The 18,014-nt window shown below is 37.4% G+C and overlaps 1 protein-coding gene and 1 non-coding gene across 4 annotated transcripts; one reads left to right on the top strand and one right to left on the bottom strand.

The window, feature by feature from the left end:
* Positions 1-376: 376 nt before the first annotated feature.
* LOC105319473 (uncharacterized) lies at positions 377-2,080 on the bottom strand. The gene has a single exon (XR_010708981.1). It is a non-coding gene; the product is annotated as an uncharacterized protein (transcript).
* Positions 2,081-8,791: 6,711 nt separating this feature from the next.
* On the top strand, positions 8,792-14,834 carry LOC117681279 (uncharacterized). 3 transcript variants are annotated; one of them, XR_010709169.1, is made up of 2 exons: positions 8,792-14,031; positions 14,736-14,834. XR_010709169.1 is itself a non-coding variant. In XM_066070866.1 (1 exon), the coding sequence occupies exon 1, from the start codon at positions 9,231-9,233 to the stop codon at positions 13,686-13,688; it is 4,458 nt and encodes a 1,485-aa protein (XP_065926938.1). In that variant the 5' UTR covers positions 8,792-9,230; the 3' UTR covers positions 13,689-14,529. The 3 variants fall into 3 exon arrangements, 1 of the variants encoding a protein (XP_065926938.1); XR_010709168.1 differs by lacking the exon at positions 14,736-14,834 and adding an exon at positions 14,530-14,585; XM_066070866.1 differs by lacking the exon at positions 14,736-14,834 and having other exon boundaries at positions 8,792-14,529.
* The last annotated feature ends 3,180 nt before the right edge of the window (positions 14,835-18,014 follow it).

Raw genomic sequence — 18,014 nt, 5'->3', positions numbered from 1 at the left:
CGTCGTTGTGGGACGAGATATTACTGACGTCAGCTAAGTCACCATCCCACATTGAGTCGATTGTGTTCACTATCACTTTAGAGCGCGGGAATGTCTTACGAATTGGCTTATAAAGACTATAAGGGTCTTCGTTGTTTAAAAATTGTCTAATTCTCCGCCTGCCAATCTTGTATTTACCTTCTTGTTTAACGGCTTGATACAACTTTTCAGGACCTGCAAATGCTCCCGGTTTACCGGGAGTGTAGTAGAGTTCCTTTAAGTAATCCGTGTAGTTTGACATACTGATATACACTGATAATCTAAGTTCTCTATTCACATCTTTTATATTCAAGTAACAAACAATAAAACAGACAACTTGTTCATTTTTTTAATTTTCTGTAAGAATGAAAAATACATGAATTGATATATACAATTATTCTTTCATTAATTATTTTGGATTCAGTATGCATGACCATAATGTCAATCAAGATCACTCTCAATTGATTCGGTGTCCTGTAAATCACCCACGTTGCATTCCATGGACCTATTGTCTTGGTCATCGTAACCGAACGGGGTACATTCGGTACAGTTTAACATCCCAATCTGATTCTGATGAGAATCGCTAAACATGCAGAGTTCGGTATCTTGTAGTTCTGGAACACATTCATGTATCTCGTTGAGAGCATCTCTAAGTCTGGCTAATTTGTTTCTGTTCAATGTGACTCCTTTCTTTGTCGGTATGGGTTCTGGGGCATCGTCGGGCTTCCAAAAGTGCCTTATATCCACTGTAGGGTAACCTGATGACAACGAAACAAACACGCCACCGCCAATATGCCACTGTACCTCTCCATCCTCTCTTCCAACGTTGTCTATGAAGTCTTGGATATCTGGTAAAAGGGATTCAAATTTTAACCAACGAGCCAAAGTAAAGGTAACTCCTTTCTTGGTGGCAATGAGACGACCGTGAGATTCTGTGAGATGACGGATGTGAACATAAAGCGTTCCCTTGAAAGACATGACGGTGAGAAACAGGTCATCCAGACCTATCCTACATCTTGGCTCCTGAGACTGTTGGTGTGTAGCTTTCTTTGATTCGTTTCTGGAATCCCGTATTTCTTTGGTAGGGATGACCAACGATCTTGCCATGGCTAATTTTTTTTTCGTATTCAGACTTCGTGTCATCGTCATTGTTCATTAAGAGTCTCGATAAATCAGCTTGATTGGCTTTCATTAATGCCACTCTGAGACCCATGAAAGCCCTCGATCCTCGGCGTAAAATGATACTAATCAGTTTTCTGTTTTGGTCATAACTAGTTTTCTCGGCTTCTATCTGTTGTCTCATTTCATCTGTTATTATGTTTGATGCGTACAGATGTTCTGCTACTCGAATCGCCATCATCTTCTTCACCAATGTGGAGTAGTTTGCTTTAATAAGGTTTTGATGTTTATTCTCCATATCTGTTCGCAGCAGCAAGAATCTCGCAAGAAAGAAAATAAACTTGTATCCTCTCTGAGACTTGCTCAGGACTGGTGAATATCTTTCAAATCGATAAAGTTTATATAAGATTTAATCACGTGGGTCTATGACTGTATACTCCCACTTGACTGTGTACTGCCCCAATGACTGTGTACTGCCCTCTCGATTGTGAGGCATTGGTGTAGGTGGGGTTCTGGGTTTCACTGTTAAGTGCACATGTTTTCAATTTTTGAAGAAGCATGGGTAATAAGACATCCTCTGTTTGTTGAATTCTTCTCTTAAAATGAGCTCTATCTATGGCATGTTGCATCCAAATCCCTCTCCTTTCTTCGTAAGGTATCAAAATTATTTGTACATGGTCATTAAATTTAAGGCAGCCGCTCCCTTTTTGCATCTCTAATATGTTTTGAACTGTGGAGAGTATTTTTTAGGCATAACACGGCGTTTCAATATGTATTCTTCAGATCCCCAACTGTCTGCTATGGAATACCCTTTTTTCATTTTTTCTTTAAAATCAGCTATGCAATCCTCCTTTTTGTCAAACCATTGACTTTCTAGTAATGTCCATTTTCTCTCGTTTCTTCTTAAAGCGTTCCAGGCTAAAATTTTCCATTTGTATTGCTTTTCCTGAGTTTCCATTTTTTATAACAACACGAGTAAAATGTATGCGATATTTATTGATATTTTCTGTGACGTCGGTGACTGTGTACTCACCCTTGACTGTGTACTCACTATGATCTCAACCACCCACATTGACTGTGTACTCACCCCTTGACTGTGACCTCAATTATGACCTATGTGGGCGGGGTTTACCCTTGACTGTGACCTCAATTATGACCTATGTGGGCGGGGTCTGGAAAACCCCATGACGTCATCGTGACTGACGTCATCGTGACTGTATACTGACTGTGTACTGTCCCCCTTACTACTATTTATAACGTTGCTAAGTTGTTTTATACACGCGCGTCGATTGTCTTAAATTACATGCAGTTGTTTGTGTATAAGAAAAAATCAAGAAACTAACATAGTACATGTATAAGTAAGATATTAAACAATAAAATGCTTTCTATGGTGATTCATGCGGTAAATGAAGCTGGCGACATTGCAGAAAAAAATTATATTACCCGCGTTCTTTTTTCTCTGCATTGATCGCTAATTTATTGTTTATATTTACATCTTTCTATCAACAAATTAATAGGTTGAAAAAATTCAGAAAAATTAACAAAATTATTGTTACGTACATCAGTACGTTAGGTATAAGAAACAGCCAAATCGTCTCCTATTGGAATTTGTTTCTGACATCACCATGATTATTTCGTGTAGTCCGGGCTCAAGGATCATGAAACTGTCTTAAATCTTAAGTCAGACTTTAGTCAATAAATTTGCACTAAAATTTTAAGATTGTTCTTAAAGTGGATCGCAAAAAAATGACTTAGGCCAAGTTAGGGTTAAGTCTGAAATATTGTCTTAATTTTCAAGACTGCTATTAGGCAGACTTAAGTATATAAATTGTTACTAAGTAAGTTCAAAATGGCGACTCTAATTGGATTTTTATTAAGAAATGATCAGCAAAGAAGGCGGCTTCACTTGTTAAAGTGAAAGACATGTTATCCAGTAAGAAACTGAGCTAAAATTTGTGTGAAGAATCTTTTAAATATAATTTTTTTTTAACTTTGTGATAGGGTGAATTAACCATGCATCGGACACATACCTTGGATCGGAAAAACTTTATTTATAAATATACAAATAAATGTGCATGCGCTCATGTGTTGTTTCGTATATTCCTGAATTAGAACAAATGATCTTTAAATATCATTATTAAGAATTTGACAGTCACATTGTCAAAGAAATAGCAATATAGGCATCGTAAAAAGACATCAAATACACAGGGGCTTGGTTGTTGGATAGTGAAGTTCTTAATTATTTGTTCCCGAAGAAAAAATTGATTAAGATTGGTAATATTAGATGTATTTCTGTGTATTGCATTGAATAAATACACTGAAACCCCCGTTTCAGTCATGTTAAAAAGGTGTATTCAATGTACATTAAAAAAGTATTTTTTTTAATGTACATTGAATACACTGAATAAATTCACTCGCCTATCCAACAACCAAGCCCCAGTGATCAAATACGCCATTATTGAAAATTTAGTCATTATTTGAATGTTGTGCGTTTGATTGTGAATTAGTGAAAATGCACTCTCTGTGTAAAATGATTAGAAAGAAGTAAGTTTTGATACAAAATTTGATTAAAATAAGTACAAGAAATTTGAACAAATAATGTCAAGGTCATTATTCCACCATATGTTCATTTCACCATGGATCGGACACAAATTAACCATTCACTGCATGATTTCTTCTTATAATATGGAGATTATGTACCCATTCCTTGTTATATATTTTAAATGTGAAGTAAAATAAAACTTTTAAAAAATAGTTAATACAAACATTTTCCTCAGACCACTTAAAAATTGAGTTTTACGGATACAACCTTTTTAGTCCAAAGTTCCTGTATTAGCTGGCACGATAAAGAACCCCTTACGATAAAGAAGCACTAGTCGAAATTCCTATATGTAGAACTGAGGATTACATTAAAAGAAATCTGAATAGCAATTGAATAAATTAATTTTTCCGAACCTTTGTATTTTTGCATTAAAACCAGAAAATGTTATTTTTAATATCTACTGTACTGCTATAGCTGTCCGATGCTTGGTAAATATTGTCCGATCAATGGTGAAATAGTTCAACACCTCATTAATTTGCTTTATTTTCTACATTTTTAGCAATTTCACAATTTTTTCTCCAATAATTTAGCAAGGGGAAAACCTGGAACTTTTAAAACAAGTTTTATTTATATTTGGACGATATTTGCGTGAACAAAGGGGAAAATCGAAAGGTGTCCGATGCATGGTGAAACCACCCTATATAATAATGCTTACGATGCAGCCGACAGGAATCTTCAAACGAAGAAGAGTTCCACTTTTAACAAATTGGGTCGAAAAATTGCTTTAGTTACTATGAAGTTTAAGTAAGATTTAAGCTAAGACAAATCTTAGCTAAGTTTTTTCTTAGATCGTTTTGTGATCCACTTAAGTAAGCAATCTTAACTAAGTCTAAATCTTAAATCTAAGACAAAATTCTAACTTAAATTTAAGACAGTTTCATGATCCCGGAGCCGGGATCGTTTATATTTCAGTTCTGTCAATTTCAACAGAGTTAAAAAGGCGCCGTGTTTAACGTAAAATGTATTATACTTACACTAAAGTTATATGAATAAATCATATACCCATTGGCGGATCCAGAGGGGGGGTTCCGGGGGTCGGAACCCCCCCTTTCTCTGGGACATATGAATTTTTTTGAAAACGTTTAATGCCTATTTAAAGACAATTTTTCCCATTTATAATAGAAATACTGTAATTATCTCAAATAAATGCTTTTAAAATTGCTTATTTAAATAATTTCGTATTACGTCCCATAATTTTTTTCTTATATAAAAAAAAACCCTATCGATTTTTTATCGAAATAAAGTACATTGTACTCCCCTTTAGCATCCGGTGTTTACTACACTGAGTAAACATGTGGAAAATTAAAGAAAAAATACATAAAATTAAGCAGTATCGTAGATTTATAATAACATTTACAATGTATCTTCTACTCTATTTCTTTTTTTTTAAATCGAATATAGTTCGTACAGTTTTGAACTGACAAGCCATCGAGTAAAACGACTTAACGGTTCAAATACGAGTACACGCATTCGTTTTACTTTAAAAAGCCGCTTTCAAATGTATTGTTTAGTTAATTAACCTAAATAATTATAATAGATGAGTTTTACTTCGTTTCATACGAAAAATACAAAGAAAACTACATGACCCGCTTATGCGGGTTATGCTATTTTTCTGGAATGCTAGCTACCTTCATACCCACTTTTAAACACAAAAGAAAGCCTTTTTTGTTTTGTTTCTAAGAATAGGAAATTCTGTTACAAACATACCTTGTAAAGGGTTTATATGTAAACCATTATGAAAATGCACAACTTTTCAAACTTTTCTTTTTTAAAATGCTCGCGTCTGTACCAGTCCGGATGATGTATCGCACCCATTACAGAGGTCACATCAAGTTCCCTGGGACGACAATTGCTTTTACCATTGTATTACACACGTACCATATTTTCAGCAGACAAATTATCCCCATTCTTTTGTCATATCATGTCATTTAGACCTTTATTTAAGAAGGCAATCAATAGAAATCAAAATCGATAAATAGTTCAGAATTTAAAAACATCAAAGACATAAAAAACATTACCAAAATATCCATTTATTAATAGTTTGTCATAATTAGTCTGAGTTGTGTTTTGTTTCTTAGTGTTTCTTTTCTATCAAGCAAAGACGCACTGAATTTCTCATTGCTGGAAAGTTGGGTTTCTTAAGGCTAGATATAATGCAAATATTCCTTATCTAAACCAAAAAGGCAAAACACTCAATAATGCAGTGCACTCTAATGTTGATATAGATGTGAAATAGATAGTGATGAGATAAATGTTTATTAAATACAGTTGTATACGCACGGAAAACGTTCAAAAAGTCCTTGTTTATTGACAAATGATGATTTTTGCACATATTGATTTTCATCAAATGGAACCCCCCCTTTTCCAAATTGCTGGATCCGCCTCTGTATACCATTGAGTTTTGTTTATTCTTGGCTTTTGAAAATGGTAGGTATCATTAGATTTTAAAACACGGCATTTTTGGGCCAATAACGTCCCTTGTTCTTTAGTGAGGAGGGTAGTATGAAGGTGTGACAATCACTGTTCATATCGAACACACCCGATTTTATTTTTCCCATAATTCTTTGCAACGTGCTTGGCCGACGCTAACAATAGGCGCTAAGTTATACCCGGCCGAGCTGTCCAGCAATAAAGACGTGCTTAGTGTGTGAAGGGGGTATCGTGTTAGAAGCCTGTGTGGCATGTTTTAGTTTCACAAGTTCAGCATTTGACGCGGACACGGATAGCTGACCGTGGTAAGTATTTATTTAGTTTGGTGTAGTTTATTTGTAAATTTTTGCCTTTTTATTAGTATTACGCAGTCGTCCTATAAAGTCACCTTGACCATTGTTCACTGTAGAGTTACCTGTGTGTTCACTGATGTGTGACTTTAGCGAGAGTGTTTAAATGGAATTCGTCTTTTTCTATAGTACAGTTTTTGCTATTGCTGTATAAAGAAACGGTGATTTAAAGGGCTATTTTCTATGCGTTATTAGGTCTTTCCACCTTTCAGGTGAAAGACCTCTTGTTTTCTTTATGTTTTTTATTCTTCTTCTTCTTCTTCTTCTTTTTTTCTATTTAGCTCGGAGTGACTTTTTTATTATTAGAGTTATCCAAACAATTTAAACTTTATGTAATTGCTCATCAAAAGTTATGGTACCAATTGACCCTGTGTCAAAGAACTCCCAGAACGTACAGAGTTATTGCCCTTTGAGAAGGAAATGCTTGTTATCGCTACTCCTCTGAAACCATAAGAGATAGAGTTTTGGAACTTTTACCAATGTCTTCATTATACTTAGAGAGTTCTTCAATCTATTCATACTAAAAGGATCTGAGGCCTCCTTGTAGTAGTTATTGCCCCTGAAAGTATTTACATTTCTACAAAATCATTTCCAACTTTTTTATTATATATCATAGAGACTTCGGACCACTTGGGATGGAAGCGTCTACCTTGGCCAAACAAAATGACATAAAGGTCAAAGGTCAAGGTCATTTGAGAAGCTGTTAATTAATGAGTTTTTATATATCTTTTGTTTAGGGTGGTAGAGAAAAACTTTTTTATGGATGTAGTAGGACATCTTAAGACATTTTAAAATATAGCCCCTTGGCTCATACCTTTGAATAATTACAGAGTTATAGCCCCTATTGTACGAAATGCTTGTTATCGCTTCTCCTCTGAAACCATAAGAGATAGAGACTTGGAATTTTTACCAATGTATTCAGTACACTTGGAGGGTTCTTCAATCAATTCATACCGAAAGGATCTGAGGCCCCCTTCTAGTAGTTATTGCCCCTGAAAGTTTTTAAATTTCTATAAAATCATTTCCAACTTTTTTATTATTTGTCGTACAGACTTCGGACCACTTGGAATAGAAGCGTCTACCTTGGCCAAACAAAATGACATAAAGGTCAAAGGTCAACGTCATTTGGAAGTCTGTTAATTAATGAATTTTCATATCATTTGAAATACAGAATTATAGTAAGGGTTTCAATAGCTTGCTGGATTGCGCAATAAGGTATTCAATTGGGTCAGCCAGTTATCACATCAAGTCTTGTGGTTACTCGAGTGGAACTTGTTTTTACAGTCAACCCATTCATTTTTATTCAAAGACAGCTAGCCTGTAGAACACTCTCTTCTATTGTTAGGTTTACTGTTTATATGATTGTGTAAAAAATATTACCGTGGCTCAGTTTTGTTCATAGTAAGTGGAGAAAAATTCAGAAAAGTAATTTGATAAATCTTTACGATATATACAACATGGAATTCTTAACGAAATGGCTTGATAATAATAACAAATCTCTTTAAAAACCTTTTATCAATTAATGGCATCGTGGTTTTCCCATTTGATAGAACAACATGTGTCATAGGTATAATAATTTTTTGTATACCTTATTGGGCAATCTAGAAATTAATTAATATTAGGTGGAAAGACCTCTAATTGTTCTCGAACAATTAGCCTACTAGTTTTATTTTACAATTTATTGTCACTTTTTCCACTTAACTACTTGGGCGGAAGTGCGTCACCGGAAGTCTCAGACGCCATATTGTTTACTGTAAACAAATAACTTAGTTACCATATACTTACAATATTTTGAGATGTTGCCTTTAATATAATACTATTTATACATTATCATAGTTTGATACTATCAGTGAGATACTTATATGATGTATTATACAATATTGTTTTTATTATGGTGTTATGGTGTCACTTGTACACTTATTGTAGTGTCATATTGTTGATGTTGAGGACGATGATGATGTTATGGTGATGTCGAAGACGATTTGATGGTGATGTTGATGACGACGATGATGAGGATGGTCATGTCGATGAAGATGATGTAGATGATGTCGTTCATGGTGACGTCGGTGATGATTATGAAGTAGATGATTATGGTGATGACGATGATGTCTATTATGATTATGGTGTTGTAGGCGATGGTGTTGACGATAGTGTCGATGATTATGATGGCGATGGTGATGATGATGATTGTGGTGACGAAACTACTCTAGTTGTGGTTGTCCGTAGTGGGTCCAGGACTACAGCCTCGGAGATTCGGACACTCTTCTGATTTATTTTTGGTCATTTGTATAAACATCATATTTTTTCTTGTTGAGTGAAAGTTGTGTGAGTGTTTGTGTGGTTTAGTGTTTATATTTCTATCTTTTCTTTCTTTCTCTTATTTTTTTTGTTATTAAATTTTGTTAAATTTAAGATGTCTTGTTGTTGTTTGGAGTAGCCTCCGCTCATCCCGTTACAATTGGTGGCAGCGGTGGGATGAGTTGACTCCTCCAGATACTACAAGATATCTTTATAAGTGAACAGTTGCCAAGGTTTATTTTATTTTTCATTTTTTGATCTCTTTTGTAGTACATGTAAGAGCAAGTGTAGGTCGTTGTTTCCTTTTCCCTTGGTGAGTACATTACGTTAGGCAGATTGTTTTGTTAAAAGTTGAGAAGTTAGTCCCTTTATGAGATAATTTTGAGGTAAGTTGGTCTGTCAGTCAATACACCATGTCTACTGTCAAGGAGATGCTGGAGCTACTTGAAGTGGGGACCAAGATGGGGATGAAGGATGAAGCCCTTCAACAATTCGTGAAGGACGAACAGGCCAGAATGCGGGACGAACGTGAGAAACATAGAGTCGAGAGACAGGAGGAGAGAGACCAGGAGGAGAAAGACCGCGACTTCAAACTACAGATGGAGGAGAAAGACCGCGACTTCAAACTACAGATGGAGAAAGAGCGCGCCGCAAGAGAACATGATGAGCGAGAGCACGCTCGATTGATAGAAGAAAAGAGACATCAGCAAAAACTAGAAGAACTGGAACTTGATCACAAACTGCAACTCGAGAGATCTCACATGAATCCGAGTGTTGTGACTAAAGAGGAGAAAGAAACTTCTCAAGTGATAAAAGGACCAAAACTTCCTCCGTTTGAGGATTCGAAAGACAACATTGACGCGTACATTCAAAGATTTGAGATATACGCAACAACGCAGAAATGGAATAAAGACACGTGGGGGACTCATCTTAGCGCATTACTCAAAGGAAAGGCACTGGATGTGTTCGCAAGACTCTCACCCGAAACAGCACTTGATTTCAACGAGTTGAAGAACGCCCTGTTGAAACGATTTGACATGACGGAGGACGGTTTCCGCAAGAAGTTCCGATTTTCAAAACCAGACGGAAGTGAAACTTTTATGCAATTTTCTACCAGACTGGACAGTTACCTTGAGCGGTGGATTCAGCTGTCTAAGACTAACAAGACATTCGATGATCTGAAGGACTTGTTCTTACGTGAACAGTTTTTATTGTGTTGCTCGAAAGAACTTGCCTTATTCCTAAAGGAGAGGATTCCTACTTCGATCCAAGACATGGCGCGATACGCGGACCAGTTTGCTGAGGCCAGAACAGTGACATCCTCTTCACTTACGCAAAAACCGCTCTTTGACAGACGACAGCAGTCCGATAGACAACCGCCGTACAAAGATTCCGTGCAACAAAACCAATCTGGAAATGCAGTGAAGTGTTATGAGTGCGGACGACAAGGACATAAAGCCTTTAACTGCAACTTCCGCAAAAGTCCGAATAACAGGCCGTTTAATTCGAGCGAGAAACAAGAAACAACACCGAAACATACTTACCCTAGTGATTTTCAACGTGGGTCGTACAATAATGGGAACCATGGATATCCAGGACGCGGTAGAGGTCGCCAAGGAGCCGCGAGTGTCGTCGAGAAACATGGAAACTTACCGTGTGTTGGTGATTCGGTTGCTTTCTGTGAAACGGAAATGCCAGTTGTGAAAGGATGTGTTGGCAATAAACTAGTGACTGTGCTAAGAGACACAGGTTGTAGTGGTGCCGTTATTCGTAGAGAACTGGTAAACGATGATCAACTAACAGGGACATCTCAACGATGCAAGTTAGCAGACGGTCGTATTATTGATTCAGATGTGGCTAGAATTGATGTCGATACTCCTTACTTTACCGGAAGTGTTGATGCTTGGTGCTTTGATTCGCCTTCGTACGATCTTATTCTTGGTAATATTCGTGGAGTAAGGAAACCACATGAACCAAATCCAGCCTGGATTCATTCCGTTGAAAACATAGCAGCTGTTGAAACGCGTGCGCAACTGAAAAAAAAACAGTCTCCATACAAACCATTGAAAGTACCGGAAGCAATACGGGATGTATCGCCGGAGGATATCTTACAAGAACAACGAAACGACGAGACACTGAAAAAGTTATGGAGCTTAGCTGAGAGTGGACAGCTTAAACATTTCAGTGACGGCGGATTTTCAAAAATGTGTGAACGGAAACAAATGTTGTTCAGAGAATTTTGCAGTCCCAAAGTGTCCAGTGGAAAACTTTTCCGACAGTTAATCGTTCCTCGGAAATACAGAACTATCGTCATGAAGATAGCACATGAAACGCTGATGGGTGGTCATCTGGGATCAAAGAAAACAACCGACAGAGTAGTGTCCGAATTTTACTGGCCAGGAATTCAGTCAGACATTAGACGGTTTTGCAGATCATGTGACGTGTGTCAGCGGACTATTCCAAAAGGAAAAGTACCTGCAGTACCGTTAGGACAAATGCCGCTAATTACAGAAGCGTTTCAACGAGTAGCAGTTGATCTTATAGGCCCTCTGCAACCAGTTACCGACAAAGGGAATCGTTACATTCTGACGCTTGTCGATTACGCAACCCGTTATCCCGAGGCTATTCCACTTCCTGGAATTGAGACAGAGCGAGTAGCGGAGGCACTGGTAGACATCTTTAGTAGATTAGGAGTTCCGATCGAGATGCTAACAGATCAAGGATCGCAATTCACATCGGACGTAATGAAAGAAGTGAGCCGTCTGTTGTCATTTAAACGGATTACTACTACTCCGTATCACCCCATGTGTAATGGACTCGTCGAGAAGTTCAATGGTACGTTGAAACAGATGCTAAAGAGGATGTGTGCTGAGCGACCAAGAGACTGGGATAAGTACATCAACCCATTACTCTTTGCATACCGTGAAGTACCACAGGAGAGCCTTGGTTTTTCGCCGTTTGATCTTCTCTATGGACGTACTGTTCGTGGTCCGATGACAATTCTTAAAGAACTTTGGACAAAGGAAATTCCTGACGAGGACGTTAAGACAACGTATCAATACGTACTTGACTTACGCACACGATTGGAAGAAACATGTGACATAGCTCGCCAAAACTTGGAGAAAGCTTCAAAACGTCAGCGCAAGTACTACAACAGGAAAACGCAAGGTCGTCAGATGAAAGAGGGAGACACAGTACTGGTTCTTCTACCGACAAAGTCAAACAAACTCCTCATGCAATGGAAGGGACCTTATAGTGTAATACAGAAGATAGGACATATGGACTACAAGATCGATATGGGAGGCAAGCTGAAAACTTTCCACGCAAATCTTCTTAAGAAGTATGTTGAACGAGATACATTGAACTGTGGTGTTTTGTCAACATGTGCAATTTCACTCATAGACTTTAGTGACCTAGATGATGATGAACAACAGGACTCTATTCTTATGCCACCTGTTACTCAAACCGAAACAGCAAAGGACATAAAGTTTGCAGACAGACTAACACCAGATCAGTTGGAAACTGCTAAATCACTGTGTGATTCGTTCTCAGATGTATTTACGGATATACCTGGAATGACGAACTTAGTGGAGCATAAGATTGTTGTGACATCGTCTGAACCTGTGCGTGTGAAACCATATCCAATTCCGTTCAGTACAGAGAAAACAATTATAGAAGAAGTTCAGAAAATGCTACAGTTGAATGTGATTGAGCCATCATCTTCCCCTTATTCAGCTCCAGTTGTCATAGCTCGGAAGAAAGATGGAACGAATCGATTTTGCATTGATTATAGACGACTGAACTGTGCTACGGTATTTGATGCAGAACCAATGCCCAGTCCAGAAAGCATATTTTCCAAAATGACCGGAAAGAAGTTTGTGTCAAAGATAGACTTAAGCAAAGGATACTGGCAAGTACCGATGGCTGACGAGAGTAAGCCGCTTACAGCCTTTTCCACACCATCCGGATTGTACCAATTCAGGACAATGCCGTTTGGTCTTGTAAACGCGCCGGCAACATTTAGTCGTATGATGAGAAAACTACTTCAAGGTATGAACGGCGTAGAAAACTTTATCGATGATGTCATTGTTTTTACAGATACCTTTGAAGAACATCTACACATACTGAAGACTGTGTTCGAACGACTCAGAGATGCGGGACTTGCGGCCAGACCGACAAAATGTTTCATCGGATTTGACAAGATTGACTGTTTGGGACATATGGTGGGCAACAAGTGTCTAGAACCAGAACAGGACAAGATTGATGCAGTCAGAAATGCGCCAATACCACAAACCAAGAAACAGGTTCGTGCCTTCCTAGGCTTAGCAGGATTCTACAGAAAGTTTATTCCGAATTTCTCTGCGATAGCCATTCCACTTTCTGATCTTACGAAGAAGGGCCAACCAAATAAAGTTATTTGGACTGAAAGTCAGCAACGAGCTTTTGATACATTGAAACACATGTTATCAGAAAGGCCAATATTGAAGTTGCCAGAATTTAATGAAACCTTCATATTACGCACGGACGCTGCAGATGATGGGATAGGTGCTGTGCTGTTACAGATGGAGGATGACGAGAAACTACCCGTAGCGTACGCCAGTAGGAAACTTCAACCAAGAGAAAAGGCATACGCTGTTATCGAGAAGGAGTGTTTGGCGGTAGTGTGGGGAATACAGAAGTTCCACCAGTACCTTTATGGACGCGAGTTTCTACTTGAAACTGATCACCAACCCCTGACCTACCTTAACAAAGCAAAGACAGAGAACTCCAGACTGATGCGTTGGGCTTTGCAGCTTCAGCCATACCGCTTTAGGATCATTGCAATCAAAGGAAGCGACAATGTGGGTGCGGATTACCTGAGTCGTCAGTGAGATGTATCGTAGACAGTACAGGTATGTGTATAGGTTTTATTGTAAATACGTGAGAATTTTCAAAATTCAGTGATTGTTTATTTGAAATTGCAGGACAATTTTTTAAGGGGGGAGGTGTGTGACAATCACTGTTCATATCGAACACACCCGATTTTATTTTTCCCATAATTCTTTGCAACGTGCTTGGCCGACGCTAACAATAGGCGCTAAGTTATACCCGGCCGAGCTGTCCAGCAATAAAGACGTGCTTAGTGTGTGAAGGGGGTATCGTGTTAGAAGCCTGTGTGGCATGTTTTAGTTTCACAAGTTCAGCATTTGACGCGGACACGGATAGCTGACCGTGGTAAGTATTTATTTAGTTTGGTGTAGTTTATTTGTAAATTTTTGCCTTTTTATTAGTATTACGCAGTCGTCCTATAAAGTCACCTTGACCATTGTTCACTGTAGAGTTACCTGTGTGTTCACTGATGTGTGACTTTAGCGAGAGTGTTTAAATGGAATTCGTCTTTTTCTATAGTACAGTTTTTGCTATTGCTGTATAAAGAAACGGTGATTTAAAGGGCTATTTTCTATGCGTTATTTTATTTTACAATTTATTGTCACTTTTTCCACTTAACTACTTGGGCGGAAGTGCGTCACCGGAAGTCTCAGACGCCATATTGTTTACTGTAAACAAATAACTTAGTTACCATATACTTACAATATTTTGAGATGTTGCCTTTAATATAATACTATTTATACATTATCATAGTTTGATACTATCAGTGAGATACTTATATGATGTATTATACAATATTGTTTTTATTATGGTGTTATGGTGTCACTTGTACACTTATTGTAGTGTCATATTGTTGATGTTGAGGACGATGATGATGTTATGGTGATGTCGAAGACGATTTGATGGTGATGTTGATGACGACGATGATGAGGATGGTCATGTCGATGAAGATGATGTAGATGATGTCGTTCATGGTGACGTCGGTGATGATTATGAAGTAGATGATTATGGTGATGACGATGATGTCTATTATGATTATGGTGTTGTAGGCGATGGTGTTGACGATAGTGTCGATGATTATGATGGCGATGGTGATGATGATGATTGTGGTGACGAAACTACTCTAGTTGTGGTTGTCCGTAGTGGGTCCAGGACTACAGCCTCGGAGATTCGGACACTCTTCTGATTTATTTTTGGTCATTTGTATAAACATCATATTTTTTCTTGTTGAGTGAAAGTTGTGTGAGTGTTTGTGTGGTTTAGTGTTTATATTTCTATCTTTTCTTTCTTTCTCTTATTTTTTTTGTTATTAAATTTTGTTAAATTTAAGATGTCTTGTTGTTGTTTGGAGTAGCCTCCGCTCATCCCGTTACAGAAGGGGGACATTATACCCCACTTTTAGAGGTGCAAATTTGTGAGGTGCAGTGTAGACCAGGAAGGTAATTAGGAAGGAGCGTAGCAGGAAGTTGATAAGTAGTATTAATGCGAGGATTAGAATGATGAACAACGTTTCTTCGTTATTTATTTGATTTCATTTGATTTATGAAGATATCCAACACAATTAGCACACTGTGGTTAATTATATTAATTGGTGATAAAAAAATTAAAAAACCGTTCCAACGGAATACAACAGATGGCTTTATTTAATTAAACCTTGAAATATCAATTGTATTGAGTATATCGTGACTCTCGGTGAAATACTCTTGTAACAGCTTAATCACACTTGTTCTCATGTAAACAATAATACTAATTATATAGTAAAACTATTCAGAGTAATATGGTGTATTAAAAAAGAGAAACAAATCTGATTTTTTAATAAAAATGATTTTATTCAAATATATAGACATATTAAAATCGAATCCACGTTGTTTGACGTCTGTAACGAGATTTTGCTTTAATGTTTTTATTTTCAATTGTTTTTTTTTTCTTTTTGAACACTGGCTTTTCTGTGATAAGAGATTCCTCGGATTCCTTCGTAGATAGATTGGCTGATGTTGTTTCAGGCTTTATCGAGTCCTCGGATTCGGTCTGAGTTGACATGTCAAGGTTCTGTGATTCCTCCGGGTGTGGTAGGGCTATCATGTTTTCAGATACATTTTCTGCCACGACTCTCTCCGCGTCTGCTTCGGAATTCGCGCGATGTGTCTCATGGAGTGTCATGAGAAGGCTGTACTTCTCGTAAGGTATCAACACAGATTTCTGCATCACGTCCACCATTTTTTCAGGAAAGGTTTCACGATTTTTAACAAGGTTGTGATGCCGAGTTGGTTTCTTTTTAAGTAACCTCCTTTTATTTTTTTTTTGGCCGTCTTTTTGTCTCCTAATACGAGGAGAAAAGATTTGTATTTTTTAAGAGCTTTTTTCTCTTCGGGATTCAGTAAAATAACACTATGGATGACGTTCGCGGCTATTTCTCCCAACACGTTTAATTGATCTCTGGTGATGGTACTTAATTTCAATTTTCTTTGTGCGGGATTTGACTGAAGCAAAAATTCTAAAAAATGTCTCAGAATGATGAACAACGTTTCTTCGTTATTTATTTCATTTCATTTGATTTATGAAGATATCCAACACAATTGAGAGATGAGAGTTGAAATAATTTAAATCACAATTTATGGGGAACAAATTTAATGAAATTTGTCCATATGTATTTCCCGAGGATATGTATTAAGTGTAATAAAGTTGAGGGAAATTAGATATTGTTGTTACAATAGATGTGAATTAAAAATACGAGGTATCAAATTTAAGATATTTCTTGGCTAATGATATCAGCAGATTGTATCACCATCACCTGTGATGTCATGGAAAATCTCATGACATCACAGGTATTTCCTTGACTTAGGACGTCAAACATTATAATCACGTGATGACTGGTATATAAAATACGATGAACCCTATTTCTGATTTATTTACGAGACTGTCCTCACGAAAGCATGACTTCCAAATTAGATTGCAGACCCCATTGCTTGGAGACAGATTCTGCAGTGTTTTCCAAGCCTACTACGTCGGAACCTGTGCCTTCTAGATTGGCTCCCGCTGCAAATTTTGTCTTGTCAACAGGCATACGAGCAACCTCAGGCGAATTCATGAATGCAGGGAGGTCAGTCCAGAACATCTCTTCACCTTTCCTACTAAACTGGAACGAATGGAAACACCCAAAGTATGCCAATTTTACCGAACGTTATGCCAGCTTTAGAGATTAGCCAAAGTTCCTCAAAGGTCCCAACAAGAAGGACTTGGCTAGAGCTGGTTTCATCTACACCGAAATAATTGGAGACAGAGTCACCTGTTTTTCGTGTGGATTGTCTCTCAAGGACTGGGAACCCTTCGATGATTCCTACAAAGAACATTTCCGTTGGTCAAAGAATTGTGTTTATGCTAACATGGTGTCAGACGGGAAAGACTATTGAGTTAAATATGTTGTAACATTATTCTTACATCCTTGTTAGAATAAAATCAAATGTAATTATTATAGTAAACAAATTTCCGTTTGACCTGGTATTTATTTCATAAGATGAAATCATTAAAATGTTATTAACCAATCAGACAAATATTCGGAAATGACAGTGTTTCCGATTTAAACTCTGTTTAGGTATAGGTATATTCATTTAGTTAAATAAACTGATCACGACAACATGTCTACTACCCAGTGCAGTCTAGAATAGGAAACGAGCGATACATTCAAGCATGTACATTGGACAATGGTGAACGTAGAGTCGACATACGGGAATGGAAATCATCGGAAAATCGACAGTTTCCAACTAAGAAAGGCATCAGTTTAAACTTGCAGCTTTTTAAAACCCTGACGCTCTCCATTGATTTGATCGACACAGCCTTAGCCAAGAAAGAAGATCTGAACTATCATATCGGTGCTAATATATTCTTAACGATCAAAGGGGAGAGTCCTTGTGTTAACATAAGAAAATATTGGAAACCGGAGAATGAAGAAAACCTCGTACCCACCAAGAAGGGGATTTGTCCCCGCCCTCTCGAATACTTAAATCTTAAATTACATCTGAGTAGCATTGAAAAAGCCGTTCCCGAACTTGAAACCATTGAACCCTGTTTTCTACAGGACGACCATCAAAACCAACTAGGGATGCTTCGATGTGCAATGTGTAATCCCTTAGAATGCCAGAACTGGTGACACGATTACAATCGAAATGTGTGGAGACATTTTCAATGTTTAAAAAAAAAAAACCTGTATGAATTGTTTATATCAATCACACCTTTTATAACATTCTCATTTTAACTTTGTTTATAAATTCGTATTAATTGTATGTATTCAAATAAATATATACATGTATCGACCACTAAAATCTTGTTAT

Source organism: Magallana gigas, chromosome 9 (genome assembly GCF_963853765.1).
Source record: "Magallana gigas chromosome 9, xbMagGiga1.1, whole genome shotgun sequence".
Taxonomy (NCBI): domain Eukaryota; kingdom Metazoa; phylum Mollusca; class Bivalvia; order Ostreida; family Ostreidae; genus Magallana; species Magallana gigas.
Note: the sequence above shows the minus strand (reverse complement) of the source record. Positions and strands in the feature narration are given on the sequence as shown.